The following is a 23967-nucleotide window of genomic DNA, read 5'->3' on the forward strand; positions in this document are numbered from 1 at the left end:
CGTACTAACTTAAAGAACACAATAAAAAGTCTATTTTTATTTTTAAATACTATACAAAGTTAGTTTTCTGGGACTGTCCCGGGCGGGCCCCGGCGTCGGCAGGAGGGCTGGTCACTGGACCGTGCACCTCTGCTCGGGGGTGTCCGGGCCGGGCTCGCACACGCTCGGCTCCTTCCTCCCCGCGGCCGTCGGGGACGTGTGGTCCATGACTTGCTGGAGGATGTCCTTGCTTTCGCTCGGAGGTAGGTTACTAAAGTAGTACTGAGGCGCCAGCTGTATGAACCTGTTAGAAACAGAATGAGGTTTGCCGTCACACGCCTGGGCCCGTCCCCGCCCTATGGAATCTGCTCGAACCCGAGTTCCATTCCCAGGCAGTCTGTGATTGGCCTTCAGGGCTCTGTGTGGGACAGCGGTGGCAGCCGGGTCAGGCCCCCGTGGAAGGCGCCTGCTGCCAGACGGGCTTGTCGGTAGCTGCCCTGCAGGTCCCTGTGAGTGGCCCCAGGGTAGTGGCCGCACCCGGCATGTGTGCTGGCCGCCGTCCTGCTCTCATGTGGCCAAGGAGCCCCCTGCTTCCCACTCGGCACAGAACTTGCCCCCGGGGGTGTCGCTGCCCTTTCCCCGGCTTCCGCTTGGTCAGGCACAGGCAGCGCCCACTGGCCCTGCGGCCTTCCTTCCCCTCGCCTGCTGGGGCTTGGCTCCCTCCTGCCTCGCCAGCACCTGGAGACCCCCCGGGCCAGCCCATCGCCCCGCCCACCCGTGTTGGTTGCAGTCGGAAGGTCTGGCTTCACCTTTTTGTCTGTTCATTTACGTCGGCCTCTAGTAGGAATCCCAGAGGAATGGGGGGTTTCGGCGCCAGGGCCCATGGTACAGCGGTGAGCGGGCGCTTGCTTTGCTCCTTTCGATCCCTGGTATCCCGTTCGTTCCCCTCCCCCGACTCCCGAGCACCACCAAGTAATTCCTGAGCATCGCCGGCTGTGACCCCCCACCCAAGGAAACAAGAGGAGTGGGTTTCTCTGCCCAGCTTACAGTTCTGGGGAGATCTCTGAGGTGACCTGGATGTAGTTGTTGTCGGAGATGCTGAACTTGTGGAAGAGGACCCACTCGGGCATCTTCTTGGTGACCGCGTAGCCCGACAGCGGGTGCAGCTGGGCCACCTGCTTCTGCGTCAGCATCAGGTAGTTGCCCGAGCCGTCCACGTCCCGCGCGATCTGCGGGCGGTGGCGAGTGTGGTCGGAAGACGGGGTGGGTACCGAGCGGAGAGTGGGGCTCTCAGGAAGAAGGGCTAACCCAGGGGCCAGCCACGCCTCCCGGTTTCAGGCTGGGAAGGCCACCAGCGGAGTTCTCCGGCCCTCGGCGTGGCTCTGCCAACAGCCAGGCCAGGCACGGGGAGGAAACTCCTGCCAGGCCCGACTCTGCTCACGACCCTCTCAGGTCCCCATGGGCAGTTCTGGGTTCGGGTTTACTCTGGAGGGGCCGCCCGGGGCAAGGCCGAGCCCGAGGCCCGCAGGACGTCGGGAGTGGCCCGTCCCGGGCAGTGGGCCTCTGGGGCTGTGTGGGCGGGCACACACCTGCATGAAGAAGCCGGACACCAGCGCCTTCTTGAGGTTCAGGGTGTTCTCCGGCGAGCCGAAGGCGGGCGCGGCGTAGGGCAACTCGATGCGCTTGATGATCTCCACGAGCTCCGCGCGGATGACCTCGGCCATCCTGAGCGCCGAGCTGCTGAGGAAGTGGTCGTGACACCACGTCTCCACGCAGTCTGCAAGGAAGCACAGAGGCACGGGAAGGCGGGGCGGGGGCGCGGCCTGGCCCGGGGGTGCCCGCCACGGCCGTGCTGGCCAGCAGCCGGACGGCGGGAGCACCGACCACCCTCCGGCCAGCCCCGCGTTCAGGGCGCCGAGGCCTGGCTCCGGCTCACGGGCGTTCCTGTCGTCGCGTCACGGAACCCCGGGGAAGGTCCACCAGGGCCTGTGTAGGGGCCCAGGCGTGTGGGCGTGGGGGGTCCCACGGGCTCTGCTCTCACGAAGGCTGTCTGGCGGGCTGGGGGAGCGGGAGGAGGGAGCACTCACGCTCGCTGGCGGAGCTCTGGGCCGTGTCCTGGTAGGCCTTGTAGATGTTGATGAGGGTGAAGTGGTCCCCGTCCGGGTGCAGGAACATCTTCCAGCGCGGCGGGGCCCCCGCCTCGGACTCCGGTGGCAGATATGAGAAGCACGGCGGGGCTGGACACACGAGGCCCCAGGTCAGCACGAGGGGCCGTGGCAGCCTCTCGGGGCAGCAGGGTCCGGAGCACAGACCCCCGCGGGGGGGGCCCCGCCAAAGGGGTGAACTGCGCCCCCCCCACCCCCAGGGCTCCTGCGTGGGAGGGGGGTTCTGTTTTGTTCCTGGGCCACACCCGGTGGTACTCGGGACTCATCCCCGACTGCTCAGGAGACCACATGGGGTGCGGGGAGCGCGAGGGGTCTCGCCTGCACCCTCCCCCTGTGCCGTGGCCCCGGCCCCAGCTCTCCTCTCCAAGAACATTTTCCTTCTCAGTGGACAGTTCATCACTCAGAGCCTTGTTTCCGGCTGTGCGTCTGGGGGTGGGTGGGGGTCGGGGTTCCGGGCCGCGCCGCGCCCCACCTGTCACCATGGCGGCGATGGTCAGCATCTCGTCCACGCAGTCGAACTCGCAGGACGCCAGGATGGACTTGGAGAGCTGCGGGTCGAGCGGGAACTCGGACATGATGATGCCGAACTCGGACAGGTTGCCGTCGTTGTCCAGCGCGGCCAGGTAGTCCAGGTCCTCCAGCGCCTGCATCAGGCTCTCGGGGGCTGGGCGGGGGAGCGTGGGGCTCAGGGGCGCCCGGGCAGGGGACCCGCCACCCCGAGAGGTGCCGACAAAGCTCACTCCTCAGCACTCCCCAGAAGGGTCTCTGCCCCTCCCCCAGGGAGACTTCGGCACCCTCAGACCGAGGAAAAGGGGATCACGGATCCCACGAGAAGGGCCATGCGTGTTCACGGGTGTGGGCACAGCCCCTGCCCAGGGCTGCCTGCGGCTCAGCTGGTGCCACTCTCCTGGCCAAACCCACAGAAGCACAGATGAGCCAGAGCCAGCCGGCCGCCCCTTCTGAAGACACACGGGGCAGCCTAGAACCTTCTGTCTGGCTCCGGCCAGGGAAGAGACGCCCAGAACCACCAGCCCGCTTGCCAGCGAGGTCACAAGGTTCAACAGGCCCGGCCGGGACACAGCCCTGTCACACAGACACCAGGGCCACGCCCGTGCCCACACTCCCGACACCAGGCTCCAGCAGCAGCGGTACTGGTGCCCTGCTCCGCCCATGGCCACAGTCTGAGAATGGCAGCCTGCGGCCTGTGTCGGATGGCGCCCGGCGAGCACCGAGGGGCAGCGGCCTGTGCCGGCCCCAGCCGTTTGCTCCACTTCCCGTCTTTCACCCCACCCGAGCACCCAGCAACCCGGAGAAGGGGACGGGCAGTCACGGGGGCTGGGAGCCCGGGGCACGCTGGAGGGCAGGGGGCGCTACAGGCTGCCACGAGGAGACGCCCTCCACGGCCGTCGCCGAGGTCCTCTGCCAGGGAGTCTGCCCCGCAGAGAGCCGACCTGAGGTCCCAGGAGGGAGCGAAACGGGGTCACAGCGGACGCAAGTCCGGGAGGGCAGTGGGAATGCAGAGGGCAAGATGGACACACCGAGGGGGCTGCTCGCTCCATCCCACGGGGTCCACGGCCACGGGGGCGGGGGAGGGAGATGCATCTACGCGCCAGGGGGTCCCGGACACAGCCCAGTCAGTGCCCCCAGCTGAGCGGTGACACCTCTGCTTGCCAGGGGAGCATGAGCACTGCCCGCTGAATCCTGCCCGCCCATCTGCTTGAGACGCTGAGGGCGTGGAGCAGGGAAGCACAGGCCACAGCAGCCCCCCGCCCCCCGCCCGGCCCTGGGGTGGGAGTGAGGACTCGGATGGCCTTGCAGCGCGCCCAGGAGGCTGCCCCCTACTTGCCCCAGGGTGCAAGTCCACAGGCAGAAAGGGGAGCCGGAGACCATCACCTGGCCAGGTGACTCCGAGGAAGGTCCCCTCCACATGCATGGCCCCTGGCCCAGCCCACGGCCCACACCCTGGAGGTTGTTGCCACAGACCACGCGGGGCCGCCGCTGCCTGGCTCGGGCCCATACCTGGCCTATTCATGAAGTCGCAGTGGCCGAGGCCGGCGATGTCCACCCGCTTCATGAACAGCACCAGGCTGGTGAGGTTGGCCTCCTGCATCTCGGCCGGCTTCAGGGGCAGCATGTCTCTGGCGGCGAACTCTTCTGAATACAGGCAGAACAGCTTGCCTGCAAGCAAGGGGGACTGTGTGATCACCACAGGTGGCCTTCGAGGAAGGTGGGGGATGGTCCAGCCCAGGCGGGTTTGGCGAGGGGGGGAGGGTCTGCCGCGCCCCTACCTGAAGACGAGGCACTGAGGATCTGTTTGCGGATGTCGGCCTGGCTCTGGCTCACGGGCTGCAGGACGAGTGAGTCAGCCCGGATTCGAGGGTTGTACACCTGGAGAGAGAGAGACACGCGGTCAGTGCCCCAGACGCAGGCACTTGGGGACGGGGGGGGGGGGGGGGGGCGGGCGGGGGGCTGGTCTCCGCACCTGGACCCGGACCCTGCCAGACTCCAGACTCACATGAACACACATGCACACAGACATCACGCCCCATACACACATGCATGAACACACACCCCACATTCCCCAATATATACATACACATGCCCACACACCACACTCCTCCATACACACACATGCACACTATTACACACGCACACACACCCCCATACACATGCACACACACGCGCGCACTCTTTGCCTGGCCTCCCCTACGTGAGGGTATGTGTCCACTGACACTCCAGCTGTGCCGCCGCACAAGCCAATGGGCCATGGAGGAGAGGCCGGGCACGGTGTGGGACAGTCGCTGCTTGCCCCGGGGCCGCGCTGGCTGGAAGAGGCCCCGTCCCGGGGAGGGTGAGTGGCAGATGGGGTCAGTGTGTGGCCTGGCGCCGCTCGGTTCTGAGATGCTACGATTCCTGCCATCCCGCTGTCTCTGAGCGTTTCAGCTAACCCCGTTTGTGTTTTTCCTATTCTTTTGATTTTAAACGGGGTGATAGAAGTTTGAAAATTTTAAGGTCGAATTTTATCATGCCAACTAGGAAGTAAAAATTCCCCGATGGCAGATTCAGGGTATTTGAAGCTCACTTCTGGCAAATCACCTGCGGAAAGGTAAGTTTCTGATGCCGCCCTCCAATTCATAAGTGAAAAAGTAAAAACATTCACACCGAAACCGGAGAGATGTCGTGGGGGGCCGGGGGCACAGACCCGGGTCTGATTTTCCGCCCTGCCCAGGCGACCCCTGAGCATGGAGCCAGAAAAACACCCAGCGCCTAGGGTGTGGCCCTCAAACAAACAAACCCACCAAGGACAAGCCTTAGAAATCAAAGCATGCATGCAGGAGCTTTGCGAGGTCAAGGGCAAAAACAGCCAAGAAGAAGCCTGACATGGTGACGTCCTCGAGACTGGCCCTGGCACCCCGATGCCCACCCCCGCCTCCAGACACCAACACGGGTCCCGGTCGCACGGCTCGGGGCGCTCGGGCCTCACCTTCCGCCTCTCCACGCCCATGTCGATCACGAAGCGCACGGAGTGGCCGCAGATGAGCGACTCGCCCGGGCTGGCCGTCAGCACCACGCGGCGCTGGCCCGGAGGCCCTCGCGGTCCCGGCTCCTCGCCCGGCTTGAACAGCGTGCACCGCTCCTGGGGCAGCAGCGGCACCACCACCAGCTCCCCGAGGTCGGGGTTCAAGTCTGACCCTTCGCGACAGACAATCTCGTAGGCTTTCTCGATATCCTGAAGAAAACAAACAAACACACGGTCTTTTATGAGGATCGGGTGTGCTCTGAACAACTTTACTGCCTCCTACAACGTTCGACGTAAGTACAAGCCGAGAAGTGGGCACGAGGCGGGCTGAGGGGAGCGTCCCGTGTCGCCTGCGAGTGTCAGCAGAGACGAAACTGGCGGAGGACCTTCCTCGGGGGTCGCTGACCACGATTTATTAGCCGTGTCCTTGTTCCGGGCCCCTGCCCACTGCACTGGCGGGCCTCTTGGCTTCTGTCCTGCTGTTCTTCTAGCTCGCTGGACTTTCTGGTCTCCATTAACAGCCAAATACCAGTAACAACGATGGGTCTCATTCTCCTAACCCTGGAAGAGCCTCGAATATGGCACTTTTTAAAAAAAAATCTCAGGGCTAGAACGAAGGAGACGTTACTGGGGCCTGCTCGAGGCGATTGACGAACAACAGGATGGCCGTGACCGTGATTAACAGCAGACAGGTGAAGAACGTTTCCCGAAAACTGCACCGCTGTGCTCGAAGGCGGTAGAGCTGAGAAGCTGAGGACAGCCCCCAGGTTCCCAGGAAAGGCGGTGCAGAAACACCGTCCACTGGAAGTTCGCACCTGGGCCGTTCTGGAAGTGACTAACACACCGCATTTCAAAGCCCAGGAGTGCGGAGGGCAGGCCCGGGACAGTCAGCAGGGAAATGCCCTCCGAACGTTCCACAGCAGCAAGGCCCTTGCCATGTGTGCCCGGAGCCTCCGATGCCCAGCACCGCGTATGGTCCCCTGAGCACCACCAGACTGAGCGCAGAGCGCAGGGCCAGCAGCGAGCCGGGCCCTCTGGACAGGGCAGTGAAAAGCACCGTAGCTGGGCTGGCCTCTTGCCTCCAGGATTCTAAGCGAGACCGATGCCTCGGGTCACAAAAGGTCTTTGCAGTCTGACTGGAGTGGGGGAGGAAGGAAGGAGGGAGGGAGCGCGGGAATGAGAAAGAAAGCGGAGAAGGAAAGAAGGAAGAAATGTGGGAAGGAAGGAGGGAGGGAAGGAATGGGGAAGGAAGGGGAAGGGGAAGGAAAGGGGGGATGGAGGCAAGAGGGATGGGTGGGGGAGCAGTGAGCACCCTCCCCTCCTGTCCACGCCCTCCGCCACTGGAGGGGCACCAGTGGGAACTTCCGGCTCCGTAACTGGCCAGGTGCTGAGGTCACTGTCCTCAGTTCCCACAAACGCTCCTGGTCCCCAAGGAGGCGTCTGCGGGGCTGGGCCATCTCGACACGAGCCGATCTGCGGCCAGCGAGCCCGGCCCAGAGCTGCCCAGGAGCTGGTGAGTGTCCCCGGGCTCCTGTCCCCGGGACCCCGCTGCCCCCACACTGTCCCCGCAGCCCTGGGGGTCCTGCCGGCCGGCGCCTCCCGGCCTCCCGCGGTCTGCCCGCGTCTCTCCCGGGACGGCCAGGGACGACGGCCAGCGGGGGCGGCCGCTCACCTGCTCGCAGGCCAGGAACACCACGATGTCGCCGCTCTCGCCCGAGCGGTGGATCTGGAAGATGAGGCTCAGCGCGGGCTGCAGGGAGTGGCCGTGGGCGCCGCCGCCGACGTGCACCACCTCCACGGGGTGCTGGTTCCGGACCTCCAGCAGCGGCACGGGCCCGTAGTAGGCGCGCAGGGCGGGCGCCAGGCGCGGGCAGGCGTTGATGACCAGCTTCAGCTCGGGCCGCGCCAGCAGCACGTCCTTGAGCAGCCCCAGCAGCACGTCGGTGGCGATGCGGCGCTCGTGCACGTCGTCCAGCACGATGACGCCGTAGCTGCCCAGGAAGGGGCTGGACATCATCTCCCGCTGCAGCATGTCGTCCGTGCAGTACCTGGGGCGGGGCGGGGCGGGCCGGTGCGGATCTCCCCCAGCGCCCCGCATCCCGGCCGAGGCCCGGGAACCGCCACCGTCCTCCTCGCCGGGCTCCCTCTCCGGGCCCGGGGCTGCCCGGGACGCCTCCCGCAGAGGCAAGACACGCCTCGCGGCTTGGCCCTGAGCTCGCAGGTCTGCGGCTTCTCTGGGCCCGGGGGCGATGGCTCGGGGAGGCAGAGTGTCCGTGCCACCAGCCCAGCCCAGTCCAGCCCACGGGAGCCACTGAGCGGCCAGCGCGGGGTGTCCTGCCTGCCAGGAGCTGCAGGCCCTCGAGGCAGCACAGAATCGACCGCACAACTCCCTGGGCTGTGCTGGGGTCGCGGGCTGGCCTGGGCCAGGGTCTGCTCCGGGTCTGCTAAGCGCCCGCTTGCCCCCGCCCCCCCTGCAGGGCCAGACGCGGCCTCCGGGGGGCGCTGCTCTGCCGGGCCGGGTCCCTCCCACCTCCCTCCCTCTCCCATTTGCTTCTGTGTCGAACCCGGGAAACCCTCAGAGTGGCCAGGCCACAAGCCAAAGGCAGGAGGAGGCGCTGGCCACCAACTGGGGCCACCACAGGGTGCGAGAGCTCCGGGGACAGACATGGACAGTGCTGGGAGCCCCAGGATGGACATGGGCAGTGCTGGGAGCCCCGGGACAGACACAGGCAGAGGGCAGTAGGGACTGGGCACGGGAGCCAGAAGGTACAGGTGCTTCCCCTGCAGACACCCACCCCTCAGGAGAGTCCCCGCCCCTAGGTGTGCCTGACCAGGAGGGCTTGGTCGGGCCTTAGGGCCCAGCAAGCAGCGTGTCCAGAGCCATTTCTGGCCGGCACAGAGCGTCTAGGGGCCCTCAGGAGGTGCCCCTAGGACAGCCCCCACTTCAAAGGCTGTGGGGTCAGTCCCCGGGGCCTCAAGAACCCACAAAGACCCCCCCCCCCACACACACCCCGCAGGCACGGTCAGGCTGGTGTCCTCACACCCCGGCAGCCCCCGTGGGGCAAGGCACCGTGAGGGGCAGAGGGCTCGGACAGCCCGACCCACCTCAGGATGGTCTCGCTGGTGCAGCAGTTCTCAAAGGGGATCACGTAGCCGACCTCGTGCCCGATGTTGACGTCCATCTCATCGGCGACCCGCAGGGCCAGCTGGATGGCCGTCTGCTTGTGGACCTGCGTGCAGGCCACCCCGCCGTGCTGGTAGTGGACAGAGAGGCAGTACTCGGCGCACCACTGCGGGACCTGCAGGGGCGAGAGCGAGGCCAGGCCGGTGGGCACGGTGACCCCTGTGGAAGGGTGGCCAGGACGGAACCACGTGGCAGAACACGCAGGGCGGGACCCAAACACAGTGATCCCAGCGACATGTGCAGTTCCCCCAGCCCCGCCAGGAGAGACCCCCGAGCACCAGGAGGCCTGAACCCAAAACAAACAAAAGAATTTAACCTCAGTTGTGTTTCTGAAAACACGAATCTACTTATATTAATAATTATATTATTATAGGTTAATAATTATATCAATAATTATATTGATATATTGTATTAATCATATATTAATTATATAATATATTAATAATTATTACTTATATAATTATATTAATAATTATATTGTATATGATTGAATAATTATGTTAATAATTGTATAATTATATAAAATAGTTATTTTTTTCTCTGCTTACGAGAAAAGGGCAATCAAAATTATGGCTCTTCCTGCCTGCCTACTGTTGGCTCAGGTAGACATTAAATACCAGCCAGGTGGAGAATGGTGACTCAAAGGAAAAGCATTTGCATGTCGATCTTAATGGTCAAAACAAAATAGCCCGATAAGGCCACTTGGTTTCCTGGTAATAAAAGCTGTAAAATGCTGGCATTTGGTATCTAAACACGGTGAAAAATAAACCCAAGGGGCAGAATCAACCAATTCATCCGGATCTGGGAAAAGTCAATTCCAAGGTTACTTTTGGGTAATTTACTTCAGAAATCCTTTTCATTGAAAATGGTTCAGAGCGGGCTGGAACAGTAGTACAGTGGGTAGGGCACTTGCCCTGCATGCGGCCGACCCAGTTTCAACCCCCGACATCCCACAGGGTCCCCCAAGCCCTGCCAGGAGTGATCCTCTACGCGCAGAACCAGGAGTAACCCCTGAGCACCACCGGGTGGGCCCCCAAGACAAAAACCCAAACAATGAAATGAAAATGGTTTATAGATCAACAATGTTTTAGGCCACCCCTTTCGGTGTTCAGGGCTGACTTCTCTTTGCTCAAGGATCACTCCTGGCAGGCTCTGGGGGACAGAAGGGATGCGGGGGCTAGAACCCAGGTCGGCAGCGTGCAAGGCACGTGCCTGACCCACTGCACTATCACCCCAGCAACAGATCAATTCATTTTTGCCAGGTTGTGGCAGTAGAAAGTAGTCAGTCCATTGTGCACTACAATCTGAGAGCACTATCGATAAACTGTGCTCTTAGATGTATTTTTAAAATAATTTATTCCAAGATGCTTGCCAGGCAGTCTCCTGCCCCCGCGCCTGGCTGTCCTCGCCGCCGGGGCCCCTTGGAGGGGAGCGGGTTGAGCTTTCCTCCCCGCCCCGACCAGGGCTCCGGCAGCCGAAGACCTCCAGGACCAGCCACCACCATGCTGAGACCACTCTCCGCACACATGAAGGTACTGGCAGAGGGACAAAGTCATGCGGGTTCCGGGGCCGAGATCTCCAAGCCTACTCGGATTTGGGCCGAGCATCCTCCACCCAGATCCTCCAAATTCCAGTAGGCGGGGGTCACACCCACCACCTGGCCCCCTGGCGCCGTGTAATCCCATCAGCGGCCAAGACTCAGAGACTATAAAATGCAGATCCTGGACGAGAACACTGCAGTCTCCTGCCCCTGCGCCTGACTGTTCCTCGCCGGGGTCCCTTGGAGGGGAGCGGGTTGAGCTTTCCTCCCCGCCCCGACCAGGGCTCCGGCAGCCGAAGACCTCCAGGACCAGCCACCACCATGCTGAGACCACTCTCCGCACACATGAAGGTACTGGCAGAGGGACAAAGTCACGCGGGTTCTGGGGCCGCGCGACATCTTATTATGACATCTTATTATCTCATTCCTACTTTGGACAAACTGGCAGGCCACCGAATGTAGCCTGCCCACACGGCAGAGTCTGGCAAACTCCCCGTGGTGTACCCAATATGCCAAATACCAGTAACAATGATGGGTCTCATTCTCCTAAAGAGCCTTGAATATAGCACTTTCTTATTTTCTCAGGGCTAGGATGAAGGAGACGTTACTGGGGCCTGCTCGAGGCAATTGACGATTAACAGGATGATTTGTGATTGTGATTTTGTGATTCCAAGATGAAAAAAACAATCGATCTAAAGTATTTACAAGTGCTACTGGCTAGAGTGATAGCACAGCGGTAGGGCGTTTGCCTTGCGCTCAGCCAGCCCGGCCGAGCCGGGTTCGATTCCTCCGCCCCTCTCGGAGAACCCGGCAAGCTACCGAGAATATCTCGCCTGCACGGCAGAGCCTGACAAGCTCCCCATGACGTATTCGATATGCCAAACACAGTCACAACAAGTCTCACGATGGAGACGTTACTGGGCCCGCTCAAGCAAATCGATGAACAACGGGAGGACAGTGACAGTGATTTTAATAGGTTAACTAATAAAGCAAATGTATTAAATAAATACATTTGATGGGCTGGAGCAATAGCACAGCAGTAGGGCGTTTGCCTTGCATGCAGCCGGCCCGGGTGAGCTGGGTTCGATTCCTCCACCCCTCTCAGCCCGGCAAGCTACCAAGAGTATCTCACCCACATGGCAAAGCCTGGCAAGCTCCCCGTGACGTATTCGATATGCCAAACACAGTAACAACAAGTCTCACAACGGAGACGTTACTGGGCCCGCTCGAGCAAATTGATGAACAACGGGAGAACCACAACCGTGACCGTGACTGTGAGGGGCTGGAGAACGAGGAGAGCGGGTGTGCGGACCCTGGAATCTGACGTGCCCCACTTCTCTGAGCTTCCCTCCCCGACCCGTCCCCCTCCCGCTGAAGGAAGGGAAGGGGTGAGCCACGCAGGCGGCTGTGACACAGGCTCCTCGCCACCGTCTCCAGGGTCTCCTGGGCCCCCAGCTAACCGTCGCGCCGTCAGAGCGGCATCTGACGCAGCCGGCCTGCTCTGCCCCCCCCCCACCCCCCCGCAGTTCCAGGAGAAGGGAAGCCTAGTGGGTAGAGACCTGTCCTCAACTCCAAATAATCCCTGGAACCGCAAGCATGTATGGGGTGAACTGATTAATTTCTTCTACTTCCCAGCAATACTTTTAAAATCCTCTTCATCGCTGACCCCATCACTGGGTCACTGGGCCACCTGCCTGTGAATTCACAGAAAATTTCCCATCTCCCTCATTCCCTAGCAAGTTAATTCTTCATTCTCTCCCGATCCTGGACTCCCCCCATGTTCCACTATCCTGGCTGAAACATCACACGTGATTCGGCAAAACCATATTGAAACCGGCCGTCTGCGTCAACCACGGGCAGCTCAGAGCCAGGAACAAGCCCTGGACCAGCCGGGCGTGGTCCGGAACCCAAACAACAGACAGCAAACCAACCAGCCCCCACGGCGGTCACCCCACGGGCTCCAGGAGTCTCAAGCTGGCCACCCGGGGCTCCGAGGTTCCCTGAGAGTCCCGGAGGGCGGCTGAGCGGGGTGACGCTCTGCTGGAGGCTGGCAGGGACAGGATGTCGTGCTCACAAGAGAGAGAGGGCTTGGACTGAGCACTTTGCATGGAGTAGTAACCCACTGGGAGGGGCTGCAATGGATGCCTGAGCAGTGCCAGAGGCAGGGCGCAGAGCAGGGGGATCACGGTGGCTTCAGGAGGCCAGGAGGCAGGGCCAACAGGACAGTGAAGGCACAGATGATGGGACAGGGCTGGAGGCAGGCCAGGGGCCAGTGTCGTGGGGTCACCTTGCCGGGAGGGGCTGCTCAGGGTGCCTGGACAGCTGCACTGGCCCCAGAAGGCTTCATATGACCAAGGGGTGGGGGTGGAGGGCCTTGGGGGGCTGGTAGAGGAAACAGACCAGACACTGCTTGGTAATGAACCAGGAAAATGACTGGACGGTTAGTGGAGAGACTGAGCTCATGATAAGGTGCTCGCCTGATGCGCAGCCGACGCTGGGTCACTCCCCAGCAAGGCCAAGGGTCCCTGAGCACTGCAGGAGGCTGTCCTGAGCACCTCTGGGTCCCCGAGCATTGCAGGAGGCCATCCTGAGCACCGCCAGGTCCCCGAGCACTGCAGGAGGCTGTCCTGAGCACTGCTAGGTCCCCGAGCACTGCAGGAAGCCGTCCTGAGCACTGCCAGGATACTGCCCCGCCCCCCCCCAAAGGATTTCAAGCAGACACAGCAGCAAAAAATTTAAAATAATAAACAATAAAACGAGAATTGTACGAGTGACGTGACCCCAGCTGGGGTCAATATAATGTGTGAACAAAATAGTGGGTTTTTTTTTCCTTCTTTTTCCTAGTATCCTAGGGAAGATGCAGCGGCTTCTCAGCATGGGTAATGCCGCACGCCACGCCCCATGTGCTGTTAAGTCAGACCCCCTGCGCCACTCTCCCCGCGACCCTGAGAGGCGTCCCCTCACCTGCTGTCCCCCAACCCCAAGAGGCGTCCCCGAGAGGCGCCCCCTCACCTGCAAGCTCTTTTTTTTTCCTTTTGGGTCACACCCGGCGATGCTCAGGGGTTCCTCCTGGCTCTGCACTCAGGAATGACTCCTGGCGGTGCTCGGGGGACCCTATGGGATGCCGGGGATCGAACCCGGGTCGGCCGCGTGCCCGGCAAACGCCCTCCCCGCCGTGCTACCGCTCCGGCCCCTCACCTGCGAGCTCTTGCCGCACTTGGCGTCTCCCGAGATGATGACGACCTGGTTCTGAAGCAGGTTCTCCATGAACGAGTACTTCTCCTTCCATATGGGCAGCTCTTCTCTCTCTTTCAAGAGTTTGTAGTAGCGGGACGAATAGGGCAGCCCGTCGAAGGGGTTCAGTTCCAGGTCCTCGCAGGCCAGCGCCCCGTCCTCGCCGCCGTCGCTGGAGTCCAGGGAGTCGGGAAAGTAGCGTTTCTCGGGGGACGAGCTGGCGCACGGCGGCTCCTCTGCGTCCATCTTCTCCGAGCTAGTGCCCGCCGGCGCCGGACATCCTCCAGCCAAGAGGTCGGGGGAAGCGCACCCAGCACGGCCGGGACTGGCCGGGCCAGCTGGCCGGGGTCTCCTGAGCTCAGACTGCCCCCGGCGGCGGCGGGACCTCATTCAAGGCCGGGGCCAGTGGGTTCCCCAGCTCGCTCCGCGTCTGTCCCCAAGCCGAGTTCCTCCCGCCGGGGCTGCCGCACGCCTCCGTGTGCTCACGACTGCAGGTCAGCCAGGCTGGAAAGCAAGAAGGAAGATGAGCCCCGTGCCCAGAACAAAACCACTCTCCTACCCGGCCCCAGGCCCCTGCATCTCCCAGGGAGTAGACAGCAACAGAGGACAGAGCAGGGACTGCCAGGCTGCCCCTAAGCCCGGGACAAGAGATGGTGGCCGGCCCCGGTCAAGGGGAGAGCTGGGTGGCCTGGGAGGGATCCCGGGCACTGCTCCAGGATGCACGTTGCTTTCTAGTGCTCCGGTTGAACGGGGACTATTACAGAGTCGAGAGTGAGGCGTGGGGCTATTCCTTCCACCTGTGGCCACGGCTGACTTGAACTGATAACTGTCCTTGGTGTGTTTAGTCAACCTAGACACTTCAGGCATTTTTCTTGTGATTTCCGGCTCCTGAACCCCACCCTGAGATTTTGGAAGCAATGAAAGACAAGGTCTTTAATGAAACGTTTTTGAAACAACTGAGAAATTACCTAAGAAGTGGCAAAGTGCATTCCCAGTAACTTAGCCCCTAAAGACCCACAAGGGTCTTTGTGTTTGGGGCTGGTCCAATAACCCCGTACCGCTCTCCAGAGAGAGAAGGGGGTCTTTCTCCCATCAGGGCTGGGCCGGAGGCTCTTCACAATGACCAGCTGACAAAGTCAGACAAGGGAAAGGAAAACAGACCCAAACCCAGGTCAGATTAGTCCGAGTTGCCTCACACCGCTCTGGGCAACTACCTTTATTTATTGGTCAGTTTGGCTTGGTTTTTTTTTTTTGGGGGGGGGGCAAAACTGCTGTTGCTCAAGCCTTACTCCTGGCTCTGCACTCAGGGATCACTCCTGGTGGGGCTCGGGAGGCCAGCTGGGGTGCCAGGGATCGAACCCGGGTTGGCCACTGCAAGCCAAAGCGCCCTTCTCACTGTGCTACCGCACCGGCCCTCTTCAAGCTCATGTTCAACAACTGAAACATTGCAGATTGCATAATTTGCCAAAGGTTGCCACTCAAGGTGAATCTAATTTAACCTGTAAGCAGGCAGTTATGAAAACAAAGAATCAAATTTCCCCCAATCTCCATAAAACAGTGTTGCCAGATCAAGAATTACGTCTTGGTCATTTGCGTGTGTTTGGGGCTGGTCCCATAACCCCGTACCACTCTCCGGAGAGAGAAGGAAGGCGACGCCTGCCCAGGAGTCCGTGAAATGAGACGGCAGGTACGTTACTGGCAGGTGCCCGCTGCACCCAGAGCCTGGCAGACGGAGCTCAGGTGAGGTCAGGGGGTAGTACCAGGGACCGAGTGCCAAGAACTGTCAAAATTCTTTGAGTCAGCATTTAATTTTATTTATTTATTTATTGCTTTTTGGGTCACACCCGGCGATGCACAGGGGTTCCTCCTGGCTCTGCACTCAGAAATTACTCCTGGCGGTGCTCAAGGGACCATATGGGATGCTGGGAATCGAACCCGGGTCGGCTGCGTGCAAGGCAAACGCCCTCCCCGCTGTGCTATCGCTCCAGCCCCTGAGTCAGCACTTTAAACGGGTTCTTCTCTCTCCTTTCCCACACCTCAGTGCCCCTTTAATGAAAGGTGGGAGGAAGTGGCAGAGAGGGGGCGTGGGTTGTGACATTCACAACCCCAGCCTCTGTCCTCCACCAGTTCTGAAGGGTTTTTTTTTTTTTTCTGTTTGTTTTGGTTGTTTGTTTTTCGGTCACACCCGGTGGTGCTCTGCGCTCATGGATAGCTCTGGCGGGGCTCAGGGGACTCTAGGGGGTGTCGGGGATTGAACCCGGGTCGGCCCCGTGCAACGTACACACGTCCCCGCGGTTCTATCGCTCCAGCCCTCTTTACACCCGTTCTGTTCCGAATGCGGGCCAGTGGCAGGTGAGAAGCTTGTTAAAGAATGTGGCGGGCTCCTGGTTCCTTCCCGGAAGCTCTGCTGTCAAAATCAGCGGAATGACACCTGCCCGGCATGGGCACCGTGCCCAGGGGAGTTCCCTTCAGGCAGCTGGAGCTTCCGGGGTTGGGGCTGGTCTGCAGATGACGCTCAGAGAAGCCGTCTGCCCTCTCCTCCAGGTGGACTGGCCCGGAGAATCCGGTCAGCTAGCCTTTCCCAGGTGCCTGGGACAGGCCTGATGCTGTTACCCAAGGTACTTTCTACCTGAATTATTTCATCTATCCTCTTAAGGACCCCTGGAGAGCTTAAAACGTTATTATTTCAAGTTTTCCTTATTTCATCTATCCTCTTAAGGACCCCTGGAGAGCTTAAAACGTTATTATTTCAAGTTTTCCAATGAGGAAAGAAAGCCTTCAGAAATTAGGTTCAAATGAGCCAGCTCCAAGTGGCGTGTCTGTGCCTCCCGGTCGGGCCCGAGCCACGGTGGCAGCGTCCTCCTCACCTTGGGCGAACACAGGCTCGCCTCAGCTCGGGAATGAAGACACACTTGATGCAGTGCCAGGGAGGGCGGCCCAGATGGCCCGGAAGAAGCCACCCAGAAAATGGGTCAATTCTTTCCCCCTGGAAAGGAAATGGCTGAAAACTGCTGAAGAGCACGGTTCGAAACGGCCGACCGTTTCATGAAAGTGCTGATCTCACTGTGCCCGACGCCGAGAAAATGGCTTTGTCCTTCTGGAACTTCAGGGGGCCGCTTCCCGCTTGCCTTGGCCTCCTGGGCCCATCCCAGTGGGTTCCCAGCCTCCCCTGAAACCTCCCTGGAATAAGGTGTAAATGAAGCGTTTCTTTCTTATTTCGAGACTGCTAGAAGTTGGAGGAGCCAGGGGCACCCTCAGACGCTCACACCCACAGCGGGACACGTCCCCACGCCAGCGCCCGCTGGTCCTCGCACACCTGCCGGCCCCTGCCTGGCCAGCACCGACCAGTAGAACCGAGGCCCAGCCCAGGTTTCCACGCCCTGCACACGTCGGCTGCCAGTTGGCACTCGGGGGGCATTTCTTGCGCTCCGTATACGAGAGGGGCCTGGCCTTCACACGCAGGTTTCCAGAACAGAGCAGAGCACTGTGCCCGGAGCACCGGGGTCCTGCTGGCACCTCAGGTGCCCGACCGTCTCTGTCTGGCCCGCTCGGCAGTGGCCTGAGGGACACGGACGTCTCCTCACCTATTACTGCCAACACTTCCGTCTGCTTTGTTCCTGCCTCTCCTCCCGGGTCTGTCCAGCTGCCAAACTCCTGTCTCCAGTGCTCGTGGGGCCACACCCTGCAGTGCTCAGGGCTTACTCCGAGTAGGACTCGGGGGCCCATGCAGTGCCAGGGACAGAACCCAGGTACAGACCCTCACCGCTGGACTCTCCCTCTGGCCCCTTTCCAAATACAAAACAGATGACGTCACAGACCGCACCATTCTCATTTAACCTGGAGAACAAAAATCACAGACCTTCGTTCCTGTTTCTTTCTGCTCTCGCCCCGATCTGCCGTCAAACACGTGCTCTCCACCCCGACCCCGGAGGCTGACGCCAGGAGGTGCTCACGGATGTCTGGGCGCTGGCCCCGCTGCTCCTCCACCGGGAAGCCCTCCTGCTCTCACACGTATATATATCCCAAGAGCTCCTGTCCGATTCACCCCTTGTGACCCCAAATCCAGAGAGTATCGAACGCACTCCACGTGCCAGGGGACGACTGTTCTCTGCCTGGGTGTGGAAGACACTTCTCACCTTTAGACAGTCGCCCCATTTTATAACCCCCCCATCCATGAAGAAAGCGAAGCACCTCCTTTCCCGAGGTACATCGCTGGAAACACACGTGGTCACCCACAGTCAGAGGCTCGCCTCCCGGCTCCCTGCCTTCAGTGCTCAGGTACACAGCGGGAGCTTCCCTCTGTTGTGACACCAGCATCACAAACGTTCACCTAACCAAGGTCATTTTGCACGCACAAGGACGAGAGAAAGGGGCTGGCGGGGAGGGCATTTGCCTTGCACGCGGCCGACCAGGGGTTCAATTCCCAGCATCCCATAGGGTCCCCGAAGCACCGCCAGGAGCGATTCCTGAGTGCATGAGCCAGGAGTCACCCCTGTGCATTGCCGGGTGTGACCCAAAAAGCAAAAAAAAAAAAAAAAAGTGAAGATGTGGGGCTGGAGCGATAGCACAACGGGTAGGGCGTTTGCCTTGCACGCGGCTGACCCCGGTTGGATTCCCAGCAACCCATATGGTCCCCCGAGCACCACCAGGAGTAATTCCTGAGTGCATGAGCCAGGAGTAACCCCTGAGCATCATCAGGTGTGACCCCCCCCCCCAAAAAAAAGAACGAGAGAAAACCCTACCTGCAGAGCAGAGAACCGAGCTCAAACCTGTATTTTGGTGCCAAACGAAGAGGAAGCAAAGCCCTGGAAGGCCACTGACCCTGCCCTGGAACCACCAGGGAGAGAGCTGGGCAGGGGACAGCAGGGCAGAATGGCCCCCAGCCTGCCTGCTCTGCGCGTGGGAGTAAAGGCTGAGCCTTGGGGCGGTCCAGCATGGCCTTGAAGGGCCTGAAGAACAAAGAACAGAAAAAAATGGAAAATTCATTTTTCTTTCTTCGACTGAAGGAAGGGGAGGGGAGGGGAGGGGAGGAAAAAATCTCCCCCCCACCCCCGCCCCGCCCACAAATCCAGTAAAATAACAGTTACAACAACAACAACAAAAGAAAAAATCCTCCAATTTGAAAGTTGTCCTTAAAAAAAAAATCCTTGGGGCTGGAGAGATAGCACAGCGGGTAGGGCGTTTGCCCTGCATGTGGCCAACCCGGGTTCGATTCCCAGCATCCCATATGGTCCCCTGAGCACCGCCAGGAGTAACTCCTGATTGCATGAGCCAGGAGGAACCCCTGTGCATCGCCGGGTGTGACCCCAAAAGCAAAAAAAAATCCTTGTTAAACCTTATCATGGTAAGAAACTTTCTACCAGAGTTATTTAAATTCTAACAAGACCAAGATATTTAAATAAGATAAAGAAAGGCTACATTTGTTTCTACTTCGCTGGCTCTTGGTTTGCTCCACTTCCTGACCCATCAGCAAAAACCCAACAGTGATGCTGGTACACTGACCACTCTTGAGCTTGGAAACAAGTCAGGTCTTTGCTTCTCCCTGGGCCACCACCAACAAACAAACATCCTCAACATAGGAAAAGCGAAATAATAAATAAACACACAACTCAGAACCCCTCCCCAAGGGGCAACGTGTACGGCATCAGCACCTTTCTGACCTGGGCGAACGGGCTCCAGTGAGAAAGGACATCCCGTAACTACCTCTCGGTCATTCAACCGAACTTTCGGAAGTACCTTGAACCAGAGGCCTGAGAAAGAGAAGCAGAATCTGCCTCTGGCTTGGGCATTTCTGGTTCTGTGTCCCCTCTCCCACCTTCCGCCCCAACGTTTCCTCCAAGGATAATAATCAAAAAGCGTACCTGTCCCAGCTGCCCAAATCACCAACGACCCAAAATATTTCTGTGCAAAAACTTCCTTGACGCCAACCTCCCTGTACCGGCCCTCTGCACCTCTCCGATCCGGGCCTTCAAAAGTGCACTGAGACCGGATAATACTCCCCACCACGTCCCTCCCCGGCTGGCAGCGCCAGGACCTGCAGAGGGCTGGGTTCTCCCTTTATTTATTTATTTATTTTTGCTTTTTGGGTCACACCCGGCGATGCACAGAGGGGTTACTCCTGGCGGTGCTTGGGGGACCCTATGGGATGCTGGGAATCGAACCTGGGTCGGCCGCGTGCAAGGCAAACACCCTCCCCGCTGTGCCATCACTCCAGCCCCTGGGTTCCCCCTTTAAATCCACAGGCCTACTCCTCTATTGGGGGGTGGGACGTGGAAACCCCTTGTAGACCAAATATACCAAATACCAGGACTGATTTTCTTTCTGTTTTTTTTTTTCCTTTCCCCAATCACTACCTTATCATTTCCGATCAAATTATGCGTGAACATCACAGCCTCTTGGGTGAGAGACCAATTCCTGGCTTTGCCAGTGGTAAAAGTGAGCTGGAGTCACAAACGAATTTTCATAAAAAAAAAAAAAAAAAAACCCTTTCCCTTAGATGCTTTGGGTCTCAACTAAAGGGCACCAGCCTGCCCCCTCCCAGCCCCCTTCCCTCCAGCACAAGTTCCACGATGAGGCGGACAGGGCGCCAGGAAGGGTGGGCTTTCCAACCCGAGTTTGATTTGGGGGGGCCGCTCCCAGGGGTGCCCGGGGGCTCACTCTTGGTCCTGCGCTCAGGGGTCCCTCCCTCCTGCAGGTGCCGGGAACCCCCGAGAGGGGCCAAGGCTCAGAGCCGGGGCAGGTGCCAGGTCCAGCGCCGCCTCCAGCCGGTCCCACCCGAATCCGTCCCACGGACACTCCCGCTCCCGGGCCCGAGTGCTGGCCACGACCCGAGCAGAAGCCCCCTCCCCTGCTTCCCGGGAAGCTCCGGACGCCCGCGAGTGGGGCGGGGTCGGCCGGGGGGCCCTGGGGGGCGCGTGGGTCGACCCCTCCAGCCCCAGTCTGCGCGGCCGGGAGCAGGGGGAGGCGACTGAGCCTGTCCGGGGGGCGGACACGCCTCCAGCGCGGAGAGCCGCGACCCCCGGCGGCCCCCGGGATCTTCCCCGCATCCCCCGGCGCAGGGGGCCGGGCCCCGCCGGTGCCCCCCGGGCCGCGCTGGCCTGGGCGGGGGGCGCGCCCCGTGCCCCCGGGACTCGCCGCTCTTTGTTCCTGCCCGCGACCCACGGGCCCCGCGCCCCTTCCCGGGGGGCTCCGGCCCGATCGCCGACCCCGGGGGGGGGCAGGGGCGCGGCCCGGGCCACCCCCCGCCCCCCACCCACCCCCAGGTTCGGTCCTCCGGGCCCCGGGAAGCCGGACGCCCCTCCCGGTCCGCGATCGCGGCGCGCCCCGGGGCCCGGCCGGCCCGGGTCACCTCCGCGGGGCCCCTGCGGGCGGCGGGGCCGGCCGGGGGGCGCGGGGGTCCCCGCCAACGGGCGGCGCGGGGGCGCGCGGAGTCCCGGCGGCCGCAACAGGTGCGCCCGGGCCCCCCCGGCCCGGCCCGGCCCGGCGCGGCCTTTACCTGGCAGTCGGCGGCCCGGCCCAGGCCCAGGCCCCGGCGCGGCCGGACGCACGGACGCGCGGACGCACGGACGCGGGCGCCAGGCCCGAGCAGGCCGCGGCGGACGGAGGCGCCGGGCAGCGGCGCGCAGGCCTCGGGCTCGCCCTGCGCCGCCCGCGCCCCCCGCGCGCCCGCTGGGCCCCCCCGCTCGCCGTCGCCGGCCCCGCCCCCGTTGCCCGGGCGACCGGGGACGCCGACCCCGCCGAGGCGTTGGAGGGCCGGCGGCGGCGCCGGGGGCTCGGCCCGTGCGGGGCCCGCAGCGGCTGACCATGGAGCCCCAGGGTAAGGGGGCGGCGGGGCCGGGGGGCGGCGCAGGGCCGGGCCACACCCCACCCCGGGCGCCGACCCTCGCCCGGGGCGCCGATCCTGGCCCGGGGCGACCCCCGGGGCGGGGGGCGGGAATCGCTCCTCATCCCCCCTGTCCCCCCGCGATCGGGTCCTCCGGGTCGCGCCGTGCCCATCGCGGGGCGTGTGTCGGTGGCCGGTGGCAGGCTGGATCCCGCGGGGGGGGGGGGTGGTCGGGGGGACGACAGGACCCCCGCCCCCGTCCTGGCCACATGCCCGCCCGGCCCCAACACTCAGACGCGGAGGAGGGCCTTTGCCCCACAGCTGGACGCCAGGGCCAGAGACCCGGGTTAGGGGACACCGCCGTGCGGTGGGGCCTGGCCGTGCGCCGCGGTGGCCAGGCGCGATCGGAGATCGGAGTGACCCCCTCGGCCACCACCCTTGGCCGAAGTGAGGTTGAGAAAGCAAACCTTGATTGCATGCTAGAAGTTGTATGACGGAGGACATCCAGAGATTTCTGTGGGTTTTTTTGGTTTATTTTTTGGGGGGGGGGATTTGCTTTTTGCTGTCCCCCCCCCCCCCCCCAGCTTTAACCTAAAAAAAAAAGTGCAGTCTGGGCGGGTGGTACTCGAACCCCGTCCAAAGGCGTGGAGCCCCGCCCCCTTCCCCAGGGCCCGGGGTTGCTGCCTTTTCTGTCCCTTGAAAGGAGAGAAATGCTTTCTGGGCAGCCGTGGAAGTCCTCAGCCCGCATGGAAGGGTGCAGTTGGATTCCCAAAATTCGCTTTTTTTTTTTATTTCTTCCCTCTTGCTTCATTTCCGAAACTAAGGTCTCAGCTCAGAACCATTCTCTAAGGGGAAGTACTAGGATTCTGGTACAAGGGGACAGTACAGCAGGTAGGGCATTTGCCTGCAGTGAGTGGCCTATCTGGGTTCCATCCCCCACATCTCATATGGTCCCCCGAGCACCACCAGGAGTGATTCCTGAGTGCAGAGCCAGGTGTCAGCCTCGAGCATCGCCAGGTGTGGCCCAAAAACGCCAAAAAATAAAGGGGGGGGGGGGAGGTACTGGCATTGTCAGTTATTTTATTTTATCTTTGGTTTCTGATTTTGGGCCACACCCAGCTGTGTTCAGGGCTTACTCCTGACTGTGCTCAGGGATGTCTCCTCCCCGGGCTTAGAGGGCCGGGTGGGGTGCTGGGGTTTGAATCACAGTCGCCTGCGTGCAGGACAAGTGCCTTATCTCTGGGACTATCTCTCTCACCCCTTGAACAATCACTAATTTCAAAAACAGAGAAGAAATCAAAAACTCTTTTTTTTTTTAAAGGAACTTTGTGGAGAAAGTTTAAAATCCATAGTTACGGTTGTTTGAATGGATGGGATTTTTATGTATAGTATCTTGTATCTTGCCTTTTGCTTTGTAATTCTCTAGAAGCTACATTTTACCATAACCTGTGGGGGGAAATGGAATATACAATAATACTAAAAACATTTGGTCTGTGTCTGACTGACGCCAAGTTATATATCTTTTCTCATTCTGGAAGAAATGCATAAAAAGGGAGAGGCATCTTTTTATTTATTTATTTTTATTGATTTATTTATTTATCTTTTGCTTTTTGGGTCACACCCCGCAATGCACAGGGGTTACTCCTGGCCCTGTGCTCAGAAATTACCCTTGGCGGTGCTCAGGGGACCATATGGGATGCTGGGAATTGAACCCGGGTTGGCCGCGTGTAATGCAAACGCCCTACCCTCTGTGCTATTGCTCCAGCCCCAGAGAGGCATCTTTTGAAAAGAGTAACTTCTTCCTGTTACTGTTCAGTATAAACTATCAATGTCAAGTGCTTTAGTACTCTCTCTCTCTCTTTATTCGTTCAGTCCTTCCATATCAGTAGTTGATATGTCCCAGACACTGTTCTTAGATTTAAGAACTCAGCGGGGGAACTGTTTTTTTTTTCTTTTTTTCTTTTTGGTGGGGGAGGTCACACCCAGCGATACTCAGGGATTCCTCCTGGCTCTACACTCAGGAATTACTCCTAGCGGTACTCGGGGGACCATATATCAAATACTGGGAATCGAACCCAGGTTGGCCGCATGCAAGGCATTATAGTAACAACCCGCTGTGCTATTGCTCCAGCCCCAACGTTTTGGTTTTGATCATCATTTGAAAACCGAACAAGACTTGCCTCCAAACTACTGTGGCCTCACTGGGGTTGGAGGTTGAGGGATAGGAGTGAAGAGAGGGCTTCTAGGGGGAAAAAAATCCCATCGAGGCACACAGCATGACCCAGCAAAGAGGGAAAAGGAACCGGCAGGGCAGCTGCTTGGAAAGCTTCCCCAAGAGCCAGAGCAGCCTGAGGGGTTGGGGCGGGGGCTCAGATTGGGAAGGGGAGTGGGCTGGAGCCATGCACAGAGGTCGGTGGGGGGCTTGCCTTGCCTGCGGCCCAGGGTTCAATCCCAGGTGCCACCTAGGAACTCCCCAGTCTGCCAGGAGTAAGCCCTGAGCACAGCCAGGTGTGGCCCAGAAAC

At 60.5% G+C, this 23967-nt stretch overlaps 2 protein-coding genes across 2 annotated transcripts in view; one reads left to right on the forward strand and one right to left on the reverse strand.

Moving 5' to 3' along the window:
• Nucleotides 1-9: 9 nt before the first annotated feature.
• On the reverse strand, nucleotides 10-13935 carry DHX32 (DEAH-box helicase 32 (putative)). The gene is made up of 11 exons (XM_056106668.1): nucleotides 13587-13935; nucleotides 8770-8963; nucleotides 7337-7712; nucleotides 5629-5874; nucleotides 4433-4532; nucleotides 4164-4322; nucleotides 2617-2808; nucleotides 2067-2216; nucleotides 1569-1756; nucleotides 1027-1208; nucleotides 10-283 (listed from the first exon to the last, which is right to left on the reverse strand). The coding sequence occupies exons 1-11, from the start codon at nucleotides 13866-13868 to the stop codon at nucleotides 112-114; spliced, it is 2241 nt and encodes a 746-aa protein (XP_055962643.1). The 5' UTR covers nucleotides 13869-13935; the 3' UTR covers nucleotides 10-111.
• Nucleotides 13936-21376: 7441 nt separating this feature from the next.
• Nucleotides 21377-23967, forward strand: part of FANK1 (fibronectin type III and ankyrin repeat domains 1) — a 71368-nt gene continuing 68777 nt past the window's right edge. The window contains exon 1 of the mRNA XM_056106719.1: nucleotides 21377-21438. Coding sequence (XP_055962694.1) covers nucleotides 21426-21438 — 13 coding nt within the window. The 5' untranslated portion in view covers nucleotides 21377-21425. The remainder of the gene's footprint in view (nucleotides 21439-23967) is intronic.

Source organism: Sorex fumeus, unplaced genomic scaffold (assembly GCF_029834395.1).
Source record: "Sorex fumeus unplaced genomic scaffold, SorFum_2.1 ptg000142l, whole genome shotgun sequence".
NCBI lineage: Eukaryota > Metazoa > Chordata > Mammalia > Eulipotyphla > Soricidae > Sorex > Sorex fumeus.